Source organism: Peromyscus eremicus, chromosome 7, assembly GCF_949786415.1.
Source record: "Peromyscus eremicus chromosome 7, PerEre_H2_v1, whole genome shotgun sequence".
NCBI classification, from domain to species: domain Eukaryota; kingdom Metazoa; phylum Chordata; class Mammalia; order Rodentia; family Cricetidae; genus Peromyscus; species Peromyscus eremicus.
The window spans coordinates 14,630,922-14,653,699 of record NC_081422.1 but is presented as its reverse complement, the minus strand read 5'-3'; the positions used below and the strand labels follow the sequence as shown (position 1 = coordinate 14,653,699).

The 22,778-nt window shown below is 38.1% G+C and overlaps 1 protein-coding gene across 1 annotated transcript in view; it reads left to right on the top strand.

Annotated features, from left to right (window-relative positions):
* The window catches only part of Muc16 (mucin 16, cell surface associated), a 200,071-nt gene that overhangs the window by 144,876 nt on the left and 32,417 nt on the right, over positions 1 to 22,778 (top strand). Inside the window, exons 61-70 of the mRNA XM_059267231.1 lie at positions 1,226 to 1,291; positions 2,239 to 2,360; positions 2,456 to 2,514; positions 2,641 to 2,813; positions 3,884 to 3,919; positions 5,362 to 5,427; positions 6,363 to 6,484; positions 6,581 to 6,639; positions 11,735 to 11,907; positions 21,160 to 21,195. Coding sequence (XP_059123214.1) covers positions 1,226 to 1,291; positions 2,239 to 2,360; positions 2,456 to 2,514; positions 2,641 to 2,813; positions 3,884 to 3,919; positions 5,362 to 5,427; positions 6,363 to 6,484; positions 6,581 to 6,639; positions 11,735 to 11,907; positions 21,160 to 21,195 — 912 coding nt within the window. The remainder of the gene's footprint in view (positions 1 to 1,225; positions 1,292 to 2,238; positions 2,361 to 2,455; positions 2,515 to 2,640; positions 2,814 to 3,883; positions 3,920 to 5,361; positions 5,428 to 6,362; positions 6,485 to 6,580; positions 6,640 to 11,734; positions 11,908 to 21,159; positions 21,196 to 22,778) is intronic.

The following is a 22,778-nucleotide window of genomic DNA, read 5'->3' as shown; positions in this document are numbered from 1 at the left end:
CTTCCTCCTTGATCCTCCCCTCCCAGATTTCTCCTTCTATTTGTTTTCTTTGCCTGCAGCCCCACATATCCTTTCTCCTGCTGCTCAACTATTTATTAGACCATAAGATGTTTTAGACAGGCAAAGTAACATAGCTTCACAGAGCTAAACAAATGCAACATAAAAGAATGCAAGACATTTTTGCATCATTAAACAAATGTTCCACAGCATAAACAAATGTAACACATCTTAAAATAATATTCTACAACAGATTGCTACTTAAGTTGTTTTGGCTAACATACTACAGTTTCATTTTATGTCCCAATCACCTATCTTTTATTGCAACTGTTCTCCCATTTTTTATAATTAGTCCTAGGACACCTCATTTACATCCAATCAATCTACTAATTTTCCTGATAATTTTGTTACTTACTTTTCATGTTCATTCTTCCTCTTTCCTGCCTTTGTTCATACTTCCATTCATTCTCAGTTATCAACCATGCATGCAATTGTAATAATGTCCTTTCCTTGTTCGTTCTTCATTTCCTCCATCCATCCATTTATCCATCAACCCACCAACTTATCCATACATCTAACAACATATACATGTATACATCCACTCACCTACCTACTTATCAATCTATCAATGAATTTAACCAATTAAATTCTCATCCACTCATCACTGTGTGATATACGTATGTATACATACATCCACCTATTTAATTTTAGTTTATTTACTTGAATTTTCTCCTTTGTTCTTTCCCCTATGTATCATCCACACATCCATGTATTCATCCCTACATCCACCCACACACATATCCATTCATTCCTCCCCATGTACCTACTCACTTACCTCATGCTTAACCCAGTCTGTCCATCCATCCATGCATGCACCAACTCACCCATCCAAGCACAAATTCACCCACCTGTTCACTCATCCAATTACGATATTCATTCAATTATTTGTTCTGGTCTCCATAGCTCCCATTTCTCATGTTTTTATTCCTCTTGAAATATGTTTTGAGCCATTTATCACTTTCTTATCTGGCTTCAAATTGATGAACTACTCTTGATTTTCATTGTCTTGAATACATTTCATTCAGAAACTTAGTTCCCCCTCCACTCAAACAGTCACTCTTGTTTATGGTCCATTTGTGAATGGTTGGTCTAGCTTGAACCACTTCTGTAAGAGCTTCCTTGACTGTATGTGGGCTCTGTTCATCACTGCTAACAGCCTTTTCCACAGCTCCTGAGCCAAGCACCACCATCCTGCCTTTTATACTGACATCTGTGCAGCCAGAATCCTCCACAGGTATTTGGAGAAGCCTTTTCCTACATTTGATGAACATCCCTGTCCCACACTTCCACCTCCTGACTGACATGAGACCTGGGAAGCCATGATGTGAGGATCTAGTGCCAGTAGCATTATTACAGTAATAGAGATTAGACCAGCATTTCAGTCAGATGCCTGCCCTCATGCAGCTACCAGGCTTCTGAGATGAATAGACTAGGACAGTACAACGAGGGATTCTTGTGAAGTGAGAGGCACCTGACACAATATAAGTGTGGGGGGGTCTTCTAGAGAAAGCTCCACCTGAACTGAATCTCCCAGGATGAGTAAAAATAATAGATAAATTGTCATGATTTTTTGCTGTGAAGGAAGATAGACTCAGTGGCTATCAAGAGCAAGTTAGTGGAGAGACTAGAAGAATTTGGTTTTCCTGAAGCACGAAGCTCAGCTTCCAGTGATGGCTCTCCATGTCCACCTCAGGACCCAAAAGGCCATAGTGTTAGGCACAGAATTGATAAGTAACTGAATTTGGGAATCATAAGAAACCACATTAAAGGAATCTTGAGTATCAAACCAAGAAACATGAACTTGACACTGAAACTCCAAAGGGAGCCATAGGTGGTAAGAGCACTGGGGGGTATCCTCGTGAGTTTTTCCTTTCAGCTATACCTTTCTTGTGTTCATCATAGAAAAATCCACTTATATGGAACACACAGTGAATCTTGTAGGGTAATAGTCTGGATATGAGAAGATAAGGTCTGATCTGTTATGGTAAAGGAGAGAGCACATATGAAGAACATTCTGAATAGGGGATTGGTATGACATGGAGACAAGATGTTCATCTCTGACTTGGATGTGTACAATGACAGATGGTGGCAAACTGGGAGATAAAACCTGATAAGTATAGGAATCTAGTGTAGTATCAGGCAAACTCTCAGTTATATATATCTCTTTCTGTCTTCCTACAGCTGTGGAGCATCATCTGAAGACTTTCACAATCAATTTTACCATCTCTAATCTTCCATATTCAGAAGATATGATCTATAGTTCAGCCATGTTCAATTCCACTGAGAGTGTTCTACAGCACTTGGTGAGACCCTCATCCTGGAACCTTCTTGTAGGACAAACTTCCTGTATATCCTGCGTCCAACTCTTTTCTCTTTTTCATTTTTCCTTCCTCTGTAGCTTAGACCCTTGTTACAGAATATATTCTTCAACTCAAGCTGCAGACTGACCTCCCTCAGGTGAGTCTACTTCCTTGTCATTTTCCAGAAATGACTTACCTATTTTGACCCTTCTGCTGTTTCCTCCTTCCCTGGGACTCTCACCCACATTAAGATATCTCTAGAGTGATATCTTATTCTTTTCAGACCTGAGAAGAATCAAAACTCCACTAGTGTAAATGTCGTTTGCTCCTACCAACATGATTCTGCACATCCTGGGCTGCACACACAGGAGATGTATTCAGAGCTGAGCCATCTGACCCATGGAGTCACTCAGCTGGGCAATTATACATTGGACAAAGACAGTCTCTATGTGAATGGTGAGCATGGTCTGTGTTTTCCTATGGGATGTCTTCAGCCACTCTTAATTTTCCTAGCCTTTTCAAAGTCAGTGATCTCTTTCTAGACCAGTTGCTTCTATGTTCTTAGATTCTTCTTCAAAGAAGTTGAGAAGCACCCATAAATAGCATTTCAGGAAAGTAGATATACCTGGCCATACTATGTCCCAAGTCAGGAAGAAGATGGGTATAAATGCTGGCCTTCATCTCTCTTTCTATTTCTTTTATGGTTCAGGAGCTTTGTCCATATGATAGAGCTACCAAGAATTAGGGTAGAGCTATGTACTTCATTTAAACTAATCCCAAACCCTCCTCACAGAATGCCGAGAGCTTTGTCTTCTTGGTGATTCTATGTCTTGTCAGTTCACAATCAGTATTTACCACTGTGTAGCATGATGTTTACCCAAGTTACTCTCATTTTAACACAGAGACTAACTAAAGCACATGTAGGTAAATGGACCTTCCAACTGTAACATAAATTTGTCTGGATATGAATTCTAATGTTTCATGTTTAAATCTGGTCCTTTAACTTGGCCATTGCAAGGACTCATGCAGGATTTTTCTATCTAATAACTTATATAATTTAAATTCATCATTGTATTGTTCACTCAGCATTTTTCAAATATTCATTATAATGCAGACATTATGGTTGACACTAAGAACAAGTAAGTTAAGTTATATGCAGACTTTGTCTCAGTATAAATTGTAGTGGAGCATGGAGTGTTTAGTTCAATTCTACATTCTTCAAGTAGAAATGCCACACCAAACATGACAACTTCCCAATAAATATGTGTCACATGAATATAGAGAGAGTGTAGAGAGTGGAAAGGATGATGGTATAAGTGGATGTATATAAATATGGGAGTGATACATGAAAATAAAGCATATAGACACACTTTGGGGAGCATAATTGAGATTGAGTAGGGAACAGTTAAATGAGTTGAAACGCCAGAACATTCTTCAGTCAGATCATAGAACATCAATAGATGCTCAGTCCGTGTATAAAGTGATACACATCTACACTTACTTATGTTTTTTTTTTGCTTTTCTAGGTTATAGTGGAACTGGTACAGAAGAATCAACCATAAGTAAGTATCAGTTTAACCTGACTTGGGTCTTGATCCATGCTTTTCTCCTCATTTCTAAAGGAAGCTTGTCCTAAACAAGTCAGTCTCTGGAGAGTGGTCAAAGTCTCAGGGGAAAGAAGATGCAGAGCTGGTGGCTTCTTTTTGGGACTGAAGCCCTAGTGTTGGATTTCTGAATTTTCCTCAATCCTCTGAATCAGAAGAAGAAATTTGAACAATTGTGTCATATGGTGTTATTAAGCTAAATTAATTCAGAGACTGGTTTATGTTACCTAAAACAAATGCTATTGAGGATGTAGTAGGGGCTTCATTGTTAAGTAGCAAATTTTGATGTCTACTAAAGTGTTTGGATAAAATAGCCCACTCATTCAGTATCCCACTCATCTATCTTTCCAGCTGTCTGTTCTTTCATTTGCTAGTTACTGTTCCTCCAGAACCATATTTTTAGTCATCCATCCATCCATCCATTATCCTTTCCATTATACTGTATTTCTTCATTTCTTCTATCAGTCCTTCTCTAGTCATCTGTCTAGCCATTCATCCATCCACTGTTTATCCCCCCACTCATACTTTTCTCCATTTGCTAGCTTGTCCTTTATTTCTTTGATATTTACCTCTTTTACACACACATGCACACGCGCACACCCACACGCACGCACGCGCACGCACACACACACGCACGCACGCGCGCGCACACACACACACACACACACACACACACATCTACCCATCCATTATCCCCCTACATACCTATCCGTTCATATACCCACCCACCATGCAACCACCCACCCATGTATTCAGTATCTAGACATATGTCAATTCATTCAACTATCTACCTATCTACATTCTCTTATCTATTGGTCTGCTTATCAATTCCTTTTTCTTTCATTGTGCATCTATCTAGCCATATGTACCTGTATCCATCCATTCATCACCTATTCATTCATCCATCCATTCAGTCATCAACTCATCCATCCACCCATTTACCACCCGACCCATCCACCAATATATCTATCCACCCACCTATTCATTCACTTACTTACACCAACAAAAATCTATCTATTCATGTACTTCCCCACCATCCATCATGTTCATTTACTTACATGTTATTTGTTCCCTCTTTCCTTCCTTCCATTTCTCCAGATACTTATTATTCTTCAATTTTGGGTTGACCCTTCATCTATCCATTCTTCTTTCTACTTATCTACTTACCAATTCAATTACTGTCTTCCAATTAATTTATCCTCCCTTCTCAGTCTTTCTCCAGCCAACCACTCTCACTATCTGAGTTAATTTTATTCACAGGCTTTTCCAACATTACTGCCCATTCACTCTTTTGTGTATTATCTACCTATGAATGGTTTGGTCTGCTGTGGACTACTGCTGCATGGGCTTCTCTAACTACCTGGGAATTTTCTCAACCCTGATGACATTCCTTTCCACAGATCCTGAATTGGCCACTACCATACTGCCTTCTCCATCAATATCTGTGCAAACAGAATCCACCACAGGTATCAAAGGACCTGTTTCTATCATTATAAGATAGCCTGTCCCACAGTTCTGATTTCTATATGGGATCTAGACACAAGAATATGAAGAACCTAGTTCCATAGCCATCATTACAGACACAAAGATTATAGTAGCAATTCAATCAGTAGCCAAGCTTCATACAACCACCAGTATTGCAAGATGAACAGACCATTGCAGTGCAGAGAGAAATTTGGTACGTGCAGCAGCTCACATAATACATAGATAAAGGGGTTTTCTAGAGACAGTTCAATGTGATCTGAATCTCTCATGCTGAGTAGGAGTGGTCCAAATAAATAGGACATAAAGTGTTGCTGGAAATGATATCAACAACAAGGGCTCATTGACTTAGAAAACATAGTATAATGGGATAAATGAGAGGAATTTGGCATCCATGGAGCATAATAAAGTTCATCGCCTAATATAGCCTTTGCATTTTTAGTCCAAAGCCCATAAAGACAGTATGGTAGGTCCAGATTGATGAATAACCAAAGCTAAAATGACATGAGAAACTAGATTGGAAAGGGCCCTGAATTACAAATCGAAACACTCAAACTTAACCCTGAAACTACACAATGATCTATGAGTTGTAGGAGCAAGAGAGCAGTCCCAGTTAGACTTTCTTTTCAGAACACTCTTCTAAAGTTCAGTGTAGAAAAAGTCCCTTAGACAGTATATCCTATGAGTCTGGTAGGGTTATAGTGTGGATAAGAGAAGATATGATTATGATAGGAAATTACACATGAATTATGTTAGGAACATTCAGAAAGGTGAATTAATGTGGCACAGAGATGAGATATTAAGGTTATGGGTATGGTGAGTATGATGATAAGATACAAGGAGATATTACTTGATGAGTATAGGATTCTAGTCTAGCCCCAGACAAGTTCTTAGTCATATCTCTTCCCAATTCGTTCAGCTGTGGGGCACCATATGAAGACTGTCACAGTGAGTTTCATCATTTCCAACCTTCCATATTCAGCAAGTATGAACAATGGCTCAGCTGTGTTCAATTCCACTGAGACTCTCCTGAAGAACCTGGTAAGACCCCCATTCCAGTAGCTTCCATTTGGATAAATCATATCATCTACTCTATCCAAATTTTATTTCCATTATTTTCCTTGATTTTCTCCCCAGTTGGAACCCTTGCTCCATAATGTTTTTTTCAACTCAAGTTGTAGACTAGATTCCCTCAGGTGAGTCCACTTTCTGCCCATTTGCCAAATATCTATTATTGTTGCCCCCCACTTGCTCCTTCCTCTTTCTGTTTCCTATCTGCATTATACCTTTTCTAAAATCTCTATACTCCTTGCCTTCTAGGGCTGAGAAGAATGGAACAGCCACTGGTGTGGATGCTATCTGCATCTACCACCAAGATCCTTCACTTCCTGAGATGGATACCCAGGGACTGTACTCAAAACTGAGCAACATGACACATGGAATAACCCAGCTGAGCAACTACACACTGGACAAAGAGAGTCTATATGTCAATGGTGAGCATAAACTGTGGTTTGTTGTGGAGGAAGTTGAGGCATCCTTTATTTTTTTTCTACCTCTATCAATAGTATTGATAGTATTGTCTAGACCAGTTTGGTCTATCTTCTTAGCATTTTGTTTCAAAAATTCAAGAAGCACACATGAATAGCCTGGCAAGGAGGTATAGATGTATGGTCATATAGTATACAAAATTGGTAAGTAGAAGGGTATGAATACATTTGCTGAGCTTCCTTTCTAACTCTTCTTAGATCCAAGAATGTATCCCAAAGATTATGGAACCCATATTTATTTATGCTTACTCTTTCCATCCTAACTAACAAGATATAGAAAATTGATTGCAGATGTGTCCAGAGAATTTAAGTTCAATGACTCTATGTCTTGTCAATTGCCAAGCTACTTTAACTATAAAACCCTATGAAGTGGACAAGAAGGTATAATGTATCTACATTACTCTGAATTTAAAAAAAGAAAGCAAACAAACTACAGAGCTACAAAGGGACTTGCCCTTCCTACACTGAGTTTTGTCCAATCAAAATGCTGACATGCAACTTTTTATACCCAGTCTGTTACATCAAGCCATTGCAAAGATTTGTGTACAATTTCCAGCCTCTTTCCATTTTCTATTCTGCATTTACTATAAACCATACCATATGCCTGATACAAAAAACCAGTAACTTTCATCTGTACCTTTTCCTAATGTGAACTGCAGTGGGGGCACACACTGTGTTTTGTTTTTTATTTGTGTCTGTTTGTACTATATACTTCCATTGGAAATGGAATACTACCCATAGTAAATACTCAATAAGAATATAAGATAGTTCTCTGTTAGAAATATAAGTTAGGATAAAAAGTGAATCAGGTACATTTTGGACTTACCAAAATAGGATAGACAATGGAGTATTTTCTCTGAGTTTGTCAAATGCAAATGGATTAGACATTGTTGAGGTATTAATTGATTGTATATATTGTATATAGTTATTTTACTTATTGAATATAGTTTTTCTTATATTAGTTATAACTTTTTTCTTTTTATTAGAATAAAAAGGGTGAAATGTGGTGATATTTTATTTGGGATGAAATGTGATATTTTATTTGTATGTTAATAAATAAAATTGCCTGGAGATCAGAGATCAAATATCCATTAAGCAAAAGTTTGGCAGTGGTAGCACATGCTCGTAATCCAATCACATGGCAGGCCGAGTCTCTATGTGGTCAAGGACATAGCCAAGCGTGGTGACACGAGCCTTTAATCCCAGTACCAACCATAGAAACCCGGAGGTCTGTATAGACAGACATTGACGACGAAGTTGTGTGGCTGGGCTTAGAGCCGATGAGAAGCGAGAACAGACAGGCAATAAAAACACAAGTCAGGCAGGAAGAAATCTCTCTCTCTGGGGAAGCTACTACTGGTGGTAAGCTAAAGCTAGTCGTGACTATTGCTCTGATATCTTTGGCTATTTCCTCTGTAAAAAAAAAGAATATATATTCTAAATGGATATATAGTGGTAGAATAGAAGGAAAGATAATGGTGTGTATTGATGCATACATAATATGGTGGAAGTGAGGTGTGAAAATATGTTTTGTAAGAACCAATTGGGAACATGATAGAGGTATGGGAAGAAATTGGTTTAGTTAAAATACCAGGAAATTCTTTTCCAGGATGATTTGTCAGATCTTATAACATGAATTGATGTTCACTAATGTTTTTAAGGGCAATGTTGTGTCATATGGACGAAAGCATGCTGAATCCTTTCCTGTGCTCTTCCTTCCTCTTACCTGTTTTCTATTTTCTAGGTTATAGTAAACCTGCTCCAGAAGAACATCCTACAAGTAAGTACCAATTCAGCCCAACCTAGGTCTTGGTCCATACTTTTCTCCTCATTTCCAAAGTAAAATTGACCCAAATGCAAGCTAGTGTCTTCAGAGAGGCCAAGTTCTCAACGGAAGGAAGACGCAGAGCCATTGGTCTCTTCTTGAAACTGTAGCTCTCATGTTGGTTCTGAATTTTCCATTTTCTTCTTGGTTGGAGAATTATATTTGTAAAAGTGTAACCTATAGAATTATAGGACTTAGTTTAGATGGTTACTGTGTGATTTATGTTTCCTAGAAAGAAGAGTCCCCATCAGGGGCTTTATTATCAAGCTTCAAATTCTGATGACTATTTTAGTGTTTTAACTGAAATTGCTTTCTCTCTTGTATTTGTTCTAGTTTTAATTAGTTCTTTTATTAGTTTAGTTTTTTCTAATTTTTATTAGTTATTTTAAATTTTTATGAAATATATTTTGATCATGTTTTCCTCTCCCATCATTGCTCTCACGTCCTCCCCACTTCCCTACTCACCCAAATTCCTTTTCTTCCTCTCTCTTTCAGTTTCTCTCTCTCCCTCAATGTACTTAAAATACAAAAATGAAAATCCAAGCAAATAAGCAAACAAACAAAAAAGCAATATTAAATAAGTTCAGTAACTAGAAATTGAAACAAAAATCTCATACCAAATTAAAAAATTAAAAAAATGGTGTCTGTTTTATGTTCTCTAACTATTTCTGAGCATGAGCCCATCTCTGAGTGTGTTTGATATAACCAGTGACACTCCACTGAAGAAAACTGATTTTCCCTTTCTTAGCAGGTATAAATTGCAAGTAGCTTCTTCTTCTTCTTCTTCTTCTTCTTCTTCTTCTTCTTCTTCTTCTTCTTCTTCTTCTTCTTCTTCTTCTTTGGTTTTTCAAGAAAGAGTTTCTCTGTGTAACTCTGGCTGTCCTGGAACTCGCTCTGTAGACCAGGCTAGCTTCAAACTCACAGAGATCCGCCTGCCTGAGCCTCCCAAGTGCTGGGAATAAAGGCGTGTGCCACCACCACCCAGCACAAATAGCTTCTTGACTGGGGGTGGAAATTTGTGTCCTCTTCACATCCTCAGTGCTGTAATTTTGTCTGTTTTAAACTTATACAGTTCAAACATTCAACAATGACAATCCTTTCCACAGCTCCTGAGACATCCACCACTATCCTACCATCTACATCTACATCTCTGCAGCCAGAACCTGACACAGGTATATTGGGATCCCATTAACTGCCTTTGGTTAGATCCCTGTCCCACACCTCCACTATCTGTCTTCCAGATAGAGCTAGGACACCTATATATGAAGATCCTAGTGTCAGGGTCATTTTCATATGCACAAGGATCAGACTAATAATCCAACCAGGTACTTGCTCACATTCAGCCAAAAGGCATGTGAAACAAATAGACCACTGCAATACTTTAGATATTTGTGGGGTTGGAAGTATGGCAGTAACAGGCATATAACATAATGTAGAAAGGAGAAGGCGTTCTGAGGAAAATTTCTCCTGAACTGAATCTCTCAGGATGAGTAGGAGTCATCCAGAATAATGAAGCTTGAAATGTTCCAGGAAGTAAGGATTTCAATAAGAGGGCTCAATGACCAGTAATACTATAGTGGATACGTAGAATTGAGAGGATTTCGGTTTCTATGAATCATATTGCTCAACTCCCAGTGCAGCCACTCTGTGTCCTCTGTAGCACCTACTAGGTCAATCGGGAGGCTCAAGATAGATGAATAAATGAGAATGGAAGTCAGTGAAAGCTGTTGTAGGATGCCGTCTGTTGCTGTGATAAATGTGATAGTCTAAAGGAACTTGGGGAAGTATGAGTTTATTTCAACGTATAGTTCCATGTTACAGTCTGTACTTAAGGGAAGCCAAGTAAGAACTCAAGGAAGAAAGCTAGAGAGAGGACTTAAAGCAGATCATTGGGGAACTTTGTGTACTGGCTTGCTTTCAGGCTCATATCAAATAGCTTTCTTATACTTCCCAAGCCTACCTGCCTGGTGGTGGTGCTGCTCATAGTTGACTGGGTCTCCTACATCAAGTAGAAATCAAGGTGATGCCCCATAGACAAGCCCACAGGTCAATATGACGGGTAAAATTCTTCAATATTTCTTCCCAAGTGTGATGACTTGAAAACAAATATTAGTCACCACAAGTGTCAAATTTTCAAGCTTGTACTTGCCCCTGAAAGCACACATAGAACGATGGGTAGTAATGGACTCTGAATCATCCTAGCAAGAGTTTTCATTTCAGAAAGACACTGCTAGTGCTCAGGATAGAGAACATCTTTAGATAGAGCATCCATTGAGTCTGAAGGAAAAACATTCTAGTCGTAAGAACTAAGCTAGAATGAACAGATAATTAATGTGAGGAACATTCAGAAAAGGCCATTTGTGTGATGTGAAGTTAATAGGATGTGTAGATTCTGACCTGAATGGATACTTTGGGATATGGTTAAAGACTTGAAGTGAAGACAAACTGATGAGAACAGGATTTAACTCTGGTATCAAGCAATTCTCAGTGGCATCTCTTCTCTTCATGCAGCTATGGGGCACCATCTGGAGATCCTAACAATCAACTTCACCATAACCAACCTTCCATATTCATCAAATATGAGCAATGGCTCAGCTGTGTTCAGCTCAACTGAGAGTGTCCTGCAGTACCTGGTGAGAACCTTATCCAAGCAGTCTGGGGGAGATAAATCCCATATGACCCCCTTTCCAATGCCTGTTTTCATTTCCCTCCTCCTTCACCATCCACAGCTTGGACACTTGTTCCAAAATGGCTCCTTCAACTCAACCTGCAGTTTGGATTCCCTCAGGTGAGGCTACTTTCTGACCATTGACAAGGAATGACCATTGCTTATTGTTATTGTTCTCATTCCTAGTTCTTCCCTCTGGTTCTGATCTTCATTATGACTTTTCTAAAATCTCCACACTCCTCTCTCTCTAGGCCTAAGAATAATGGAACAGCCACTGGTGTGGATGCCATCTGCACCTACCACCATGACCCTTCACATCCTGGGATGGACATCCAAGGACTGTACTCAGAGCTGAAAAATCTAACCCAGGGAATCACCCAGCTGGGCAACTACTCACTGGACAAGGACAGTTTATATGTCAATGGTAAATTTCTTTGTGGTTTGCTGTGAATGTCCCCCAGACATCCTTTATTTTTTCTCTCTTTTTGGCAATAGTATTGATAGTACTGTCTAGTCCAGGTTATTGCATGTTCTTATCACCTTTTTTCAAAAATTCAAGAAGCACACATAAATAGCCTGGCAAGAAGGTTTGTCCTATGTTCATTATTGTGTGGAAAGTCATCAAGCAGAGGGATAGAAATACATTTTCTAAGCTTCATTTCTACTTATTCTTGAATCCAGGAATGTATCTCAATGTTTTTGACCCCTACATTAATTTACACTGGGTGTTTCCATCCTAACTAACCAGATAAAGAAACTTGCTTGCTAGTATGTTCAGAGAATTATCAGTTCAATGTCTCTATGTCTTGTCAAAGCCACTTTAACCATAACACCCCTTGAAGTTGGCAAGAAGATATAACGTATCTATATTACTCTAAATTTTAAAAAAGATAGCAAACAAAGCCCAGAGCTGCAAAGGGATTTGCCTTTCCTACACCGAATTTTGACCAATCGAAATTTTGACATGCAGGATTTTGTATCCAATGTCTTTCACTAAGCCATTGCAAGTATTTGTGTACAATATTCAGCCTCTTTTCATTTTCTGTTCAGCATTTACTATAAACCATACCTTGTAAAAGAACAACAACTTTCATCTGTACCTTTTCCTAATGTGAACTGCAGTGGAGGGAGACATACCCTTTGTTTTATTTATTTATTTTTGTCCCTTCATACTATATACTTCAATTAAAAATGGAATACTATGCACAGTAACTGCTCAATGAGGATCTTCTTGATGAATATATAATTGTAGAGTAGAAAGAAAGAGAATGGTGTATATTGATGCTTAATATTGTGGAAGTGAGGTGTGAGAATATATTTTGTAAAAACCTATTCCAACATGCTAGAGGTGTGGGAAGAGATGGGTACAGTTGAAATACCAGGTAATTTTTCTCCAGTATGATTTGTCAGATCTTAAAACATGAATTGATGTTCACTAATGTTTTTAAGGGCAGTGTTGTGTCATATGGACGAAAGCATGCTGAATCCTTTCCTGTGCTCTTCCTTCCTCTTACCTGTTTTCTATTTTCTAGGTTATAGTAAACCTGCTCCAGAAGAACATCCTACAAGTAAGTACCAATTCAGCCCAACCTAGGTCTTGGTCCATACTTTTCTCCTCATTTCCAAAGTAAAATTGACCCAAATGCAAGCTAGTGTCTTCAGAGAGGCCAAGTTCTCAACGGAAGGAAGACGCAGAGCCATTGGTCTCTTCTTGAAACTGTAGCTCTCATGTTGGTTCTGAATTTTCCATTTTCTTCTTGGTTGGAGAATTATATTTGTAAAAGTGTAACCTATAGAATTATAGGACTTAGTTTAGATGGTTACTGTGTAATTTACATCTCCTAAAAAGAAGTGTCCCCATTAATGTTATGGTCCAAGCCCCAGGCTGGGTTCTGGTCCTGAGACAGGCAAAGGGCGTCTGTGCAAAGAAATGAATTGTCCAACCACCAGATGAATTTCACACAAGTGGCTCATCCTGAATATCTCCAGTCATTTTCATTTATATATCAAAAACAATCTTTTTTGATACTAACAAGCATGTTATTTCCCATCCTACAAGGTTAACCTCCAGCAAAAACAAATATGTCAAATATGTTTTCTCCCAACTTTTACATCAAAACATCTTTAAACCAAAAATAACACTTAATCATTTTGCTAGTTTGGCCAAACACCGAGCCAGGTACATTCTCTTTCTAAAAAACTAAAAGGTGATTAACATAAGCACACATTTGCAAGACCAACAATGTCATTCAAAACATATTTACAGAAATAGGAGTGATCTGCCTCTGATCCTATCAGCACTGAATTAGAACAGCTCCAGGGGTCTGAAGTGACAGGTGGCATCCCCAGAAAAGAAACCTGAGAAGCAGCAGCTTCCAAGAAATTCAGGGAAAGGTATTTGAGAAAACATAGGGTTTCCATCCCAAGCATGATTGACAAAATGACACTAAAACAACCAAGAGAATCATCAGTCTATATAAGAGAGAAGAGAGCCCCGACAGTGTTCTGCACTGTCCACTACTCCTTGCTAAGTGAGACTGTCTAGCCTTCTCTGGAGACCCATTGGACAAGCACTCATACACCGATCTGCAACTATGCAGCCCAGCTCCCAACACATCAGGGTCTTCGTTATCAAGCTGAAAATTCTGGTAACTGTTTCAATGATTTAACTAAAATTGCCTTTTCTCGTTTATTGTGTGTAATTTTTTATTGGTTCTTTGAGAGTTTTATACAATGAATTTGTGTTGCTATTGCATCAGTGGACATGTTACCATGCCAGTCATTACTGTGGCTCAAAGCATTAACAGTTGAGTAAGATTGGTGATTCCTTTCCTCCTCCAGTAGCATACATAGGACCTTCCAGCACTCTGAAAACTAACCAGAAGGGATGAAGCTTCAAGCTGAGTAAAAGATTTACCTCCCCGTGTGCTATGGCCCAAGTTTGTGGCATCTTCAGCAATTTGGGTCTCACCAAGAAGTTCTGGAGGGTTACCAAAAGCATTGGCAATAGCTAGTAATGTTTGGGAGTCTACAGTACATCACTTGCCAACAACTCCAAAAGGAATCATCCATTTTGAGACCAGACTCGCCTCTTCCAACTCGAGTTCAATATCCAAAAGGAATAATCCATTCCTGGTGCTAAGCCTTTATTTGTCATCCTATGGTGTCAAGTGTGTAGCTAGAGTTTTCCTGCCTGGCCCACAGTCAGGGCAAATCTCTCTCACCTGCCAGCCCCACAGCTGCTCTGACCTGACCAAGTAAACACAGGGACTTATATTGGTTACAAACTGTATGGCCGTGGCAGGCTTCTTACTAACTGTTCTTACAGCTTAAATTAATCCATTTCTATAAATCTATACCTTGCCATGTGGCTCGTGGCTTACCGGCATCTTCACATGCTGTTTTTCATCGTGGCAGCTGTCAGTGTCTCTCTGACTCAGCCTTCTACTTCCCAGCTTTATTCTCCTCCTTGTCTCCTCCTGTCTAGCCAATGGCCTATCAGTGTTTTATTTATTGACCAATCAGCAACACATTTGCCATACAGAATATCCCACTGCACAAGTGGGGCCCCATTATCAGGCAACTCCACCTAGACTTTTTATATGTGTGTATGCATATACTTTAGGAAGCTTCTATAGTATTAGCTTCTGTTTGGCTTTTTAGAATGCCCTTAGTGTTAATTATCCATCCCTTTATTATCCCTCTACCTGATCATTTGACTAGGTAACTCCTATCAATTTGACAATTCCAGTTTCATTATTCCCTTTCAACCCTTAATATCACCACATTCTAACAAATGAAACACCCAAATCTAAAGATTCAAAGCTAAAAGCCACAAACCATAAAAAACATATGACTTTGTTGCTCTGAATTGAGGTTATTTCACCTAACATGATTGTTTCCAGTGCCAAACAATTACCTGAGCATTTCAAAAAGATGCGTTTTTTTATTTAAAATTTTATGCAATTTTGATCATGTTTCCCTTCCCGGTTTTGCTCTCAGGTTCTCCCCACTGACCTACTCACTCAAATTCATTTTCTTCCTCTCTATTTCCTCTTTTTGTTTCTCTCTCTCCTGCAAAGGACCCAAAAGACAAAAATGAAAATCCAAACCAAAAAAAAAAAACCAAATCAATAAGACAAATAAATTCAAAACAAAAGAAAAAAATGAAACAAAAAAACTCATACCATATTTAAGAATGAAAAAAATGGTGTCCAATTTTGATTCTCCAACTATTTCTGGGCATGATTCCATCTTTGGGTGTATTTGATATACCCAGTGACACTCCACTGCAGAAAACTGATTTTCCCTTTCTTAGCAGGTATAAATTACAAGTAGTTTCTCAGCTAGGGGTGGAACTTCATGTCCACTTCACTTTCTCAATGCTGTAATTTGGTTTGGTTTAAAATAATACAGGTCAAAGGATTGTAGATGACTCCAGTGAAATAGAATCTTCCAGACACAACAGGACTGATACACATATGAACTCAAGGCAACTATGGCAATTGTATTATTCTCACCAGCTTAAAAATATTGAGAGAATCTATCATTTTTATTATGTCTCTGTCTGTTGATGGACATCTGGATTGTTACACTTTCCTAGATATTTTGAATAAAGCAGAAATAAACATGGATATTCATGTTTCTTGATAGTAGTATTTAAACTCCTTTGAGTGTATGCCCAAGAGTGATAACACTGGATCTCAGTGTATCTATTACTGCCATTTTAGGAACCTCCACACGTGTTTCTGTAGTGGTTACATCCCCAATAGTGAATAACTGCTCCTGTTACCCACATCCATGCCAGCGTTTGTTGTCATTTCATTTTTATGTATTTGTTTGTTTGTTTTGTTTTGTTTTTGGATCTTAGCCATTCTGATAGGGGTAAGATGAAATCTTAAAGAAGTTTTAATTTTCTTTTCCCTGATAAAAAGGGATGTTGAACATTTTTTAAAAAAAGGTTTCTCCACAATTTATCTTTCATTTCGTGAGAATTATCTGAGCCATGCTACACTTTCAGTTGGGTTGTTTTCTTGATTGTTAATTTTTTTATTTATATGTATATTCTAGACACAAACTCTATCAGATTTGTAGCTGATAAAGATTTTTGCCATTCTGTAGGAAGCTGCTTTATTCAAATAATGCTATCTTTTTCTGTAGATAAGATTTTTAGATTCAGTGGACCTGTTTATTAATTATTAGTCTTTAAGACAATGCTATCCAGGTTCTGTCCCCAAAACCCTTTCCTGTGCCAGCAAGTTTAAGTTTATTCCACATTTTCTCCTAAATTATATCAGGGTACCAGGACTTATGTAAAGGCAGTTTAATCATTTGGAGTTAATTTGGGGTGTTCATTGGACTGTTCATCATTTATCTTTCCAGATGTTTATACTTCCATTTTTCTAAATATTCCTGAACACATGCTACATTCCATCAATCCATCTATCATTTACCCATCTGAGGTCCATTCATTATTGGCCAGTCCATCCATCTATCCATCCATCCATCCATCCATCCATCCACCCATCCATTCTCTTGCCCATTCTTTTATATTTCCTTTGTTTCTATTCTCTCATCCCTTTATTTATGATTTAATTCATTCACTCACCACTTTCACTGATAAACCAATACTATTATTCATTTTAAGCTCATACTTTATTTCTTCTTTTTCCCTTTGTCCATTCATACATACGTCCACCTGACTTTTCATCAACTACATACCTGCCTATATATCCACATATTCAAGACCTGCATGACCACCAACTCTTCTGTCAGCTACTTCCTATGTATCTTTCAGTATATTCAAATTTTTACACACCTATTTCTTCTCTTTGCTTGGCTTCTTGGTATCCACTCTCCTTCTTTCTCATGTGAATACACATATCAGTCCATTCATGTATCCATGAATGCAGTACCATCCATCCTACTCATCCATCCACCTACACATCTACTTAAAGCTCATCAATATATTTATATAACTATGCAATAATCTGCCCATTGAGTCATACAAACACAGACACAGACAAACACACACACACACACACACACACACACACACACACGTACATACTTGTTTACCCATCATCAAATTCATTCACTTAGTTGACCTTTTTCTCTCATTTCTTCTACCTCTCCATATTGTCTTTGATTTGATTCTTCTTGAATTCCATTTTGACCCTCCTTTTACATAACTTTCGGTCCATTAATCCATTTATCCTTTCTATTTTATATCATCCTTATCCATCTATGTTCTTTGCTCATCCTTTATGCTAATCACTAATCTCAATATCTTGGGTTAAATCCATTCATAGGCTTAATCACTTTTTCACTCACACAATCACTCTTCAGTATAGTTCACGGTTCAACTGTGAATGGTTGTACCTCTCTCTGACCATAGCTAGAAAAAACTCTCTCACTATAGACAGTCTTTATTGTATGTAGAAAAGGGAAGAATTTCTGAGAAAAATTCCTCCTGAACTGAATCTATAAAAATGAGTAAGAGCAATCCAGAAAAAAAAATGAAACATGAAATGTTCTTGGAAATGTGGATTTCAACTATGATAATCCTTTCCACAGCTCCTGAGACATCCACCTCTATCCTGCCTTCTACATCTATATCTCTGCAGCCAGAACCTGACACAGGTATGGTGAGGTCCCATTGCCTATCTTTGATTAGATCCCCTGTCCCACACCTCCACCACCTGTCTTCCAGATAGAGCTAGGACACCAATATATGGAGATCCTAGTGTCAGGGTCATCTTCATATGCACTAGGATCACACTAACAATCAAACTAGATACTTCCCCACATGTAACCAAAAGGCATGTGAGACAAAGAGACTACTAAAAATATTTCTAGTGTGTAATGGGGGGGGGGCAGTAGGAAGGTAACAGGCATGTAACATAATGCGGAAAGGAGAAAACTTTCTGAGGAAAATTCTTCCTGAACTGAATCTGTCAGGACGAGTAGGAGTCATCCAGATAAACTAAGAATGAAATATTCCAGGAAATGAGGATTTCAATATTAGGGCTCAGTGACCAGTAATACTATAGTGGATACGTAGAATTGAGAGGATGTTTATTTCCATGAATCATGCTCCCAGTGCAGCCTCTCTATGTCCTTCCTAGCACCTACTGGGTCAATTGGGAGGCTCAGGGTAGATGAATAAATGAGAATGGAAGTCAATAAAAGATGACTTGAAAGCTGTTGTAGGATGCCTTCTGTTGCTGTGATAAATGTTATAGTCTAAAGGAACTTGGTATTTCAACTTACAGTTCCATGTCACAGTCTATATTTAAGGGAAGCCAAATAAGAACTCAAGGCAGAAAGCTAGAGAAAAGTCCTAAAGCAAACCATTGGGATATGCTACATACTGGCTTGCTTTCAGGTTCATATCAGCTAGTTTTCTTGTATATTGCAAGCCACCTGCCTGGTGGTGGTACTTCTCATATTTGATTGGATCTCCTATATCAAATAGCAATCAAGAAAATGCCCCAAAGATATGCCCAAAGGTCAATCTGATAGCAGGAATTCTTTAATCCTTCTTCCTAAGTGTGATTACTTGCCAATCAACATTAGCCACCACAAAGTGTCAAATTTACAAATTTGTATTTCGCCATAAATACCCAGGGAATCGTGGGTAATAATGGATGATCGACATTCCTAGTGAGAGTTTTAATATCAGAAAGACATTCTTGTTACTCCGCATAGAGAAAATCTTTAGACAGAGCATCCATTGAGTCTGAAGGAAAAAATTCTGGTCATAAGAACTATGCTAGAATGAAGTGAGAATTAATGTGAAGAACATTCAGAAAAGGTGATTTGTGCGATGTGGAGTTAAGATGTTGTGTAGGTTCTAACCAAATGGATTCTTTGGGATATAGTTGGAGACTTGAAGTGAAGACAAACTGATGAGAACAGGATTCTACTCTGGTATCAGCAAGTTCTCTGTTGTATCTCTTCTCTTCCTGCAGTTATGTGGCACCATCTGGAGTTTCTAACAATCAACTTCACCATAACCAATCTTCCATATTCATCAAATATGAGCAATGGCTCAGCTGTGTTCAGCTCAACTGAGAGTGTCCTGCAGTACCTGGTGAGAACCTTATCCAAGCAGTCTGGGGGAGATAAATCCCATATGACCCCCTTTCCAATGCCTGTTTTCATTTCCCTCCTCCTTCACCATCCACAGCTTGGACACTTGTTCCAAAATGGCTCCTTCAACTCAACCTGCAGATTGGATTCCCTCAGGTGAGGTTACCTTCTGACCATTGGCAAGGAATGACCATTGCTTATTGTTACCATTCTCATTCCTGGTTCTTCCCTCTGATTCTGATCTTCATTATGACTTTTCTAAAATCTCCACACTCCTCTCTCTCTCTAGGCCTAAAAGAAATGGAACAGCCACTGTTGTGGGTGCCATCTGCACCTACCACCATGACCCTTCACATCCTGGGATGGACATCCAAGGACTGTACTCAGAGCTGAAAAATCTAGCCCAGGGAATCACCCAGCTGGGCAACTACTCACTGGACAAGGACAGTTTATATGTCAATGGTAAATTTCTTTGTGGTTTGCTGTGGAATATCCCCTAGGCATCCTTTATTTTTTCTATTTCTATCAATAATATTGATAATACTGCCAAGACCAGTTTATTGCATGTTCTTATCACCTTTTTTCAAAAACTCAAGAAGCACATACAAATAGCCTGGCAAGAAGGTTTGTCCTATGTTCATATTGTGTGGAAAGTCAGCAAGCAGAGGGATAGAAATACATTTCCTGAGCTTCATTTCTACTTCTTTTTGAATCCAGGAATGTATCCCAATGTTTTGGGTACCCATATTTATTTACACTTTCTCTTTCTATCTAACTAACCAGATAGAGAAACTTTCTTGCACATGTGTCAAGAGAATTGTCAGTTTGATGTCTCCATGTCTTGTCAATTGCCAAGCCACTTAACCACAATACCCCATGAACTTGGCAACAAGATACAGTGTATCTACATTACTTTGAATTTAAACAAAGAAAGGAAACAAAGCACAGAGCTAAAAAGGGACTTGCCTTTCCTACATTGAGTTTTGACCAATAGAAATTTCACCGTGCAATTTCATATATCCAGTGTTTCATTAAGCCATTGCAAGGACTTGTGTATAATTTCCAGCCTCTTCTCATTTTCTATTCAGCATTTACTATAAACCACACCTTATGCCTGATTGAAAGAACCAATAACTTTCATCTGTACCTTTTTTCAAATGTGAAGTGCAGTTTGGTGGGGAGGGGCACAACCTGTGTTTTATTTTTTATTTTGTCTCTTCATAATATATGCTTCAAATGAAAATGGAATACTACCCATAGTAAATGTTCACTAAGGCTCATCTGGATGGATATATAGTGATAGAGTAGAAAGAAAGATAATGGTGAGTATTGATGCACAATATTGTGGAAGTGAGGTATGAAAATAGGTTTTGTAAGAACCTATTGGGAACATTCTAGAGATATGGAAAGAGATGGATAGTTGAAATACCAGGAAATTCTTCTCCAGGATGATTTACTAGATCTCATAATGTGAGCATATGTTCACTAGTGTATATAAGGGTGGTGTTGTGCCATATGCACAAAAGCATGCTGAATCCTTTCCTGTGCTCTCCCTTCCCCTTACATGTCTTCTATATTCTAGGTTATAATAAACCTGCTCCAGAAGAACCTCTTACAAGTAAGTACCAATTTTTGCCATCTAGGTCTTGGTTAATACTTTTCTCCGCATTTCCAAAGGAAATTTGATGCAAATATAAGCCATTATCTTCAGAGAGGTCAAGTTCTCAATGGAAGGAAGATGCAGAGTCATTGGTCTCTTCTTGAAACTGCAGCTCTCATGTTGGGTTTCTGAATTATCCATATTCTTCTTGGTTGTAAAAATGTATTTCTAAAAGTGTAACCTAGAGCATTATGGGGTTTATTTTACATGTTTACTGTGTGATTTATGTTTCCTAAAAAGAAAAGTCACCATCATGGTCTTTATTATCAAACTGCGTACTCTGATGACTATTTTAGTATTTTAACTAAAATTACTTTCTCTCTATTATTTTTTCTAATTTTTATTAGTTCTTTGAGAGTTCTATACAATGTTTTATGTTGCTATTGCACCGGTGAGCATGTGTTACCAGTTCAGTCATTACTGTAGCTCTAAGTGTTAACAGTTGAATAAGATTGGTGATTCCTTTCCTCCTCCAGTAGCATGCACAGCACCTTCCAGCACTCTGAAAGCTAGCCAGAAGGGATGAAACTTCAAGCTGAGTACCAGATTTATCTCTCCATTTGCTGTGTCTCAAATGTGTGGTATCTTCAGCAATTTGGGGCTAACCAAGAAATTCTGAAAGGTTATCAAAAGCATTGGCAATAGCTAGTAATGTTTGGGAGTCTATAGTACAGCACTTGTCAACAACCACAAAAGGAATAATCCATTCCTGCTGCTGGACTTGTTTTGTCATCCTCAGTGTCTAGTGGGGCATTGTTGCCTATTGTGTAGCAACTCCATTTAGACTCTTTATATGCGAGTTCGCATATACTTTAGGAAGCTTCTATAGTATTAGAGTTCTGTCTGACTTTTTGGAATGCCCTTAGTGTTAATTATTCATCCCTTTATTACTGATCTTCCTGGTCATTCGACTAGGCAACTCCTTCCTCATTTGGCCTTCCCATTCCATTATTCTCTTTCTACACTTAATATCACCATATCCTATAATGAAACACTCAAATCTAAAGATTCAGAGCTAACAGTCACAAACCATAAAAATATAACATTTTGTTTCTCTGAATCCAGGTTACTTCACTTAGAATGGTTGTTTCCAGTTACAAAACAATTACCTAAAATTTCTTAAAAGACACATTTTTATTTAAGTTTTTATGCAATTTATTTTGATCATGTTTTCCTCTCCTGTTATTGCTCTCAGATTCTACCTGCTTTCCTACTCACTAAAATACATTTTCTTCCTCTCTGTTTCCTCTTTTGTTTCTCTCTCTTCCCAGTGTACCCCAAGACAAAAGTGAAAATCCAAACAAAAAAGACAAACAAAAAAATAAACCATCAAAAAAGGAATATTAAATAATCTCAATACCATAGAAAATGAAACAACAATCTCATGGGAAATTGAAAAAGGAAAACAAATGGTGTCCATTTGTGGTTCTCCAACTATTTCTGACCATGAGTCCATCTCTGGGTGTGTTTGATATACCCAGTGAAACTTTATTATAGAAAATTGACTTTCCATTTCTTCCCAGGTATAAATTCCAAATATA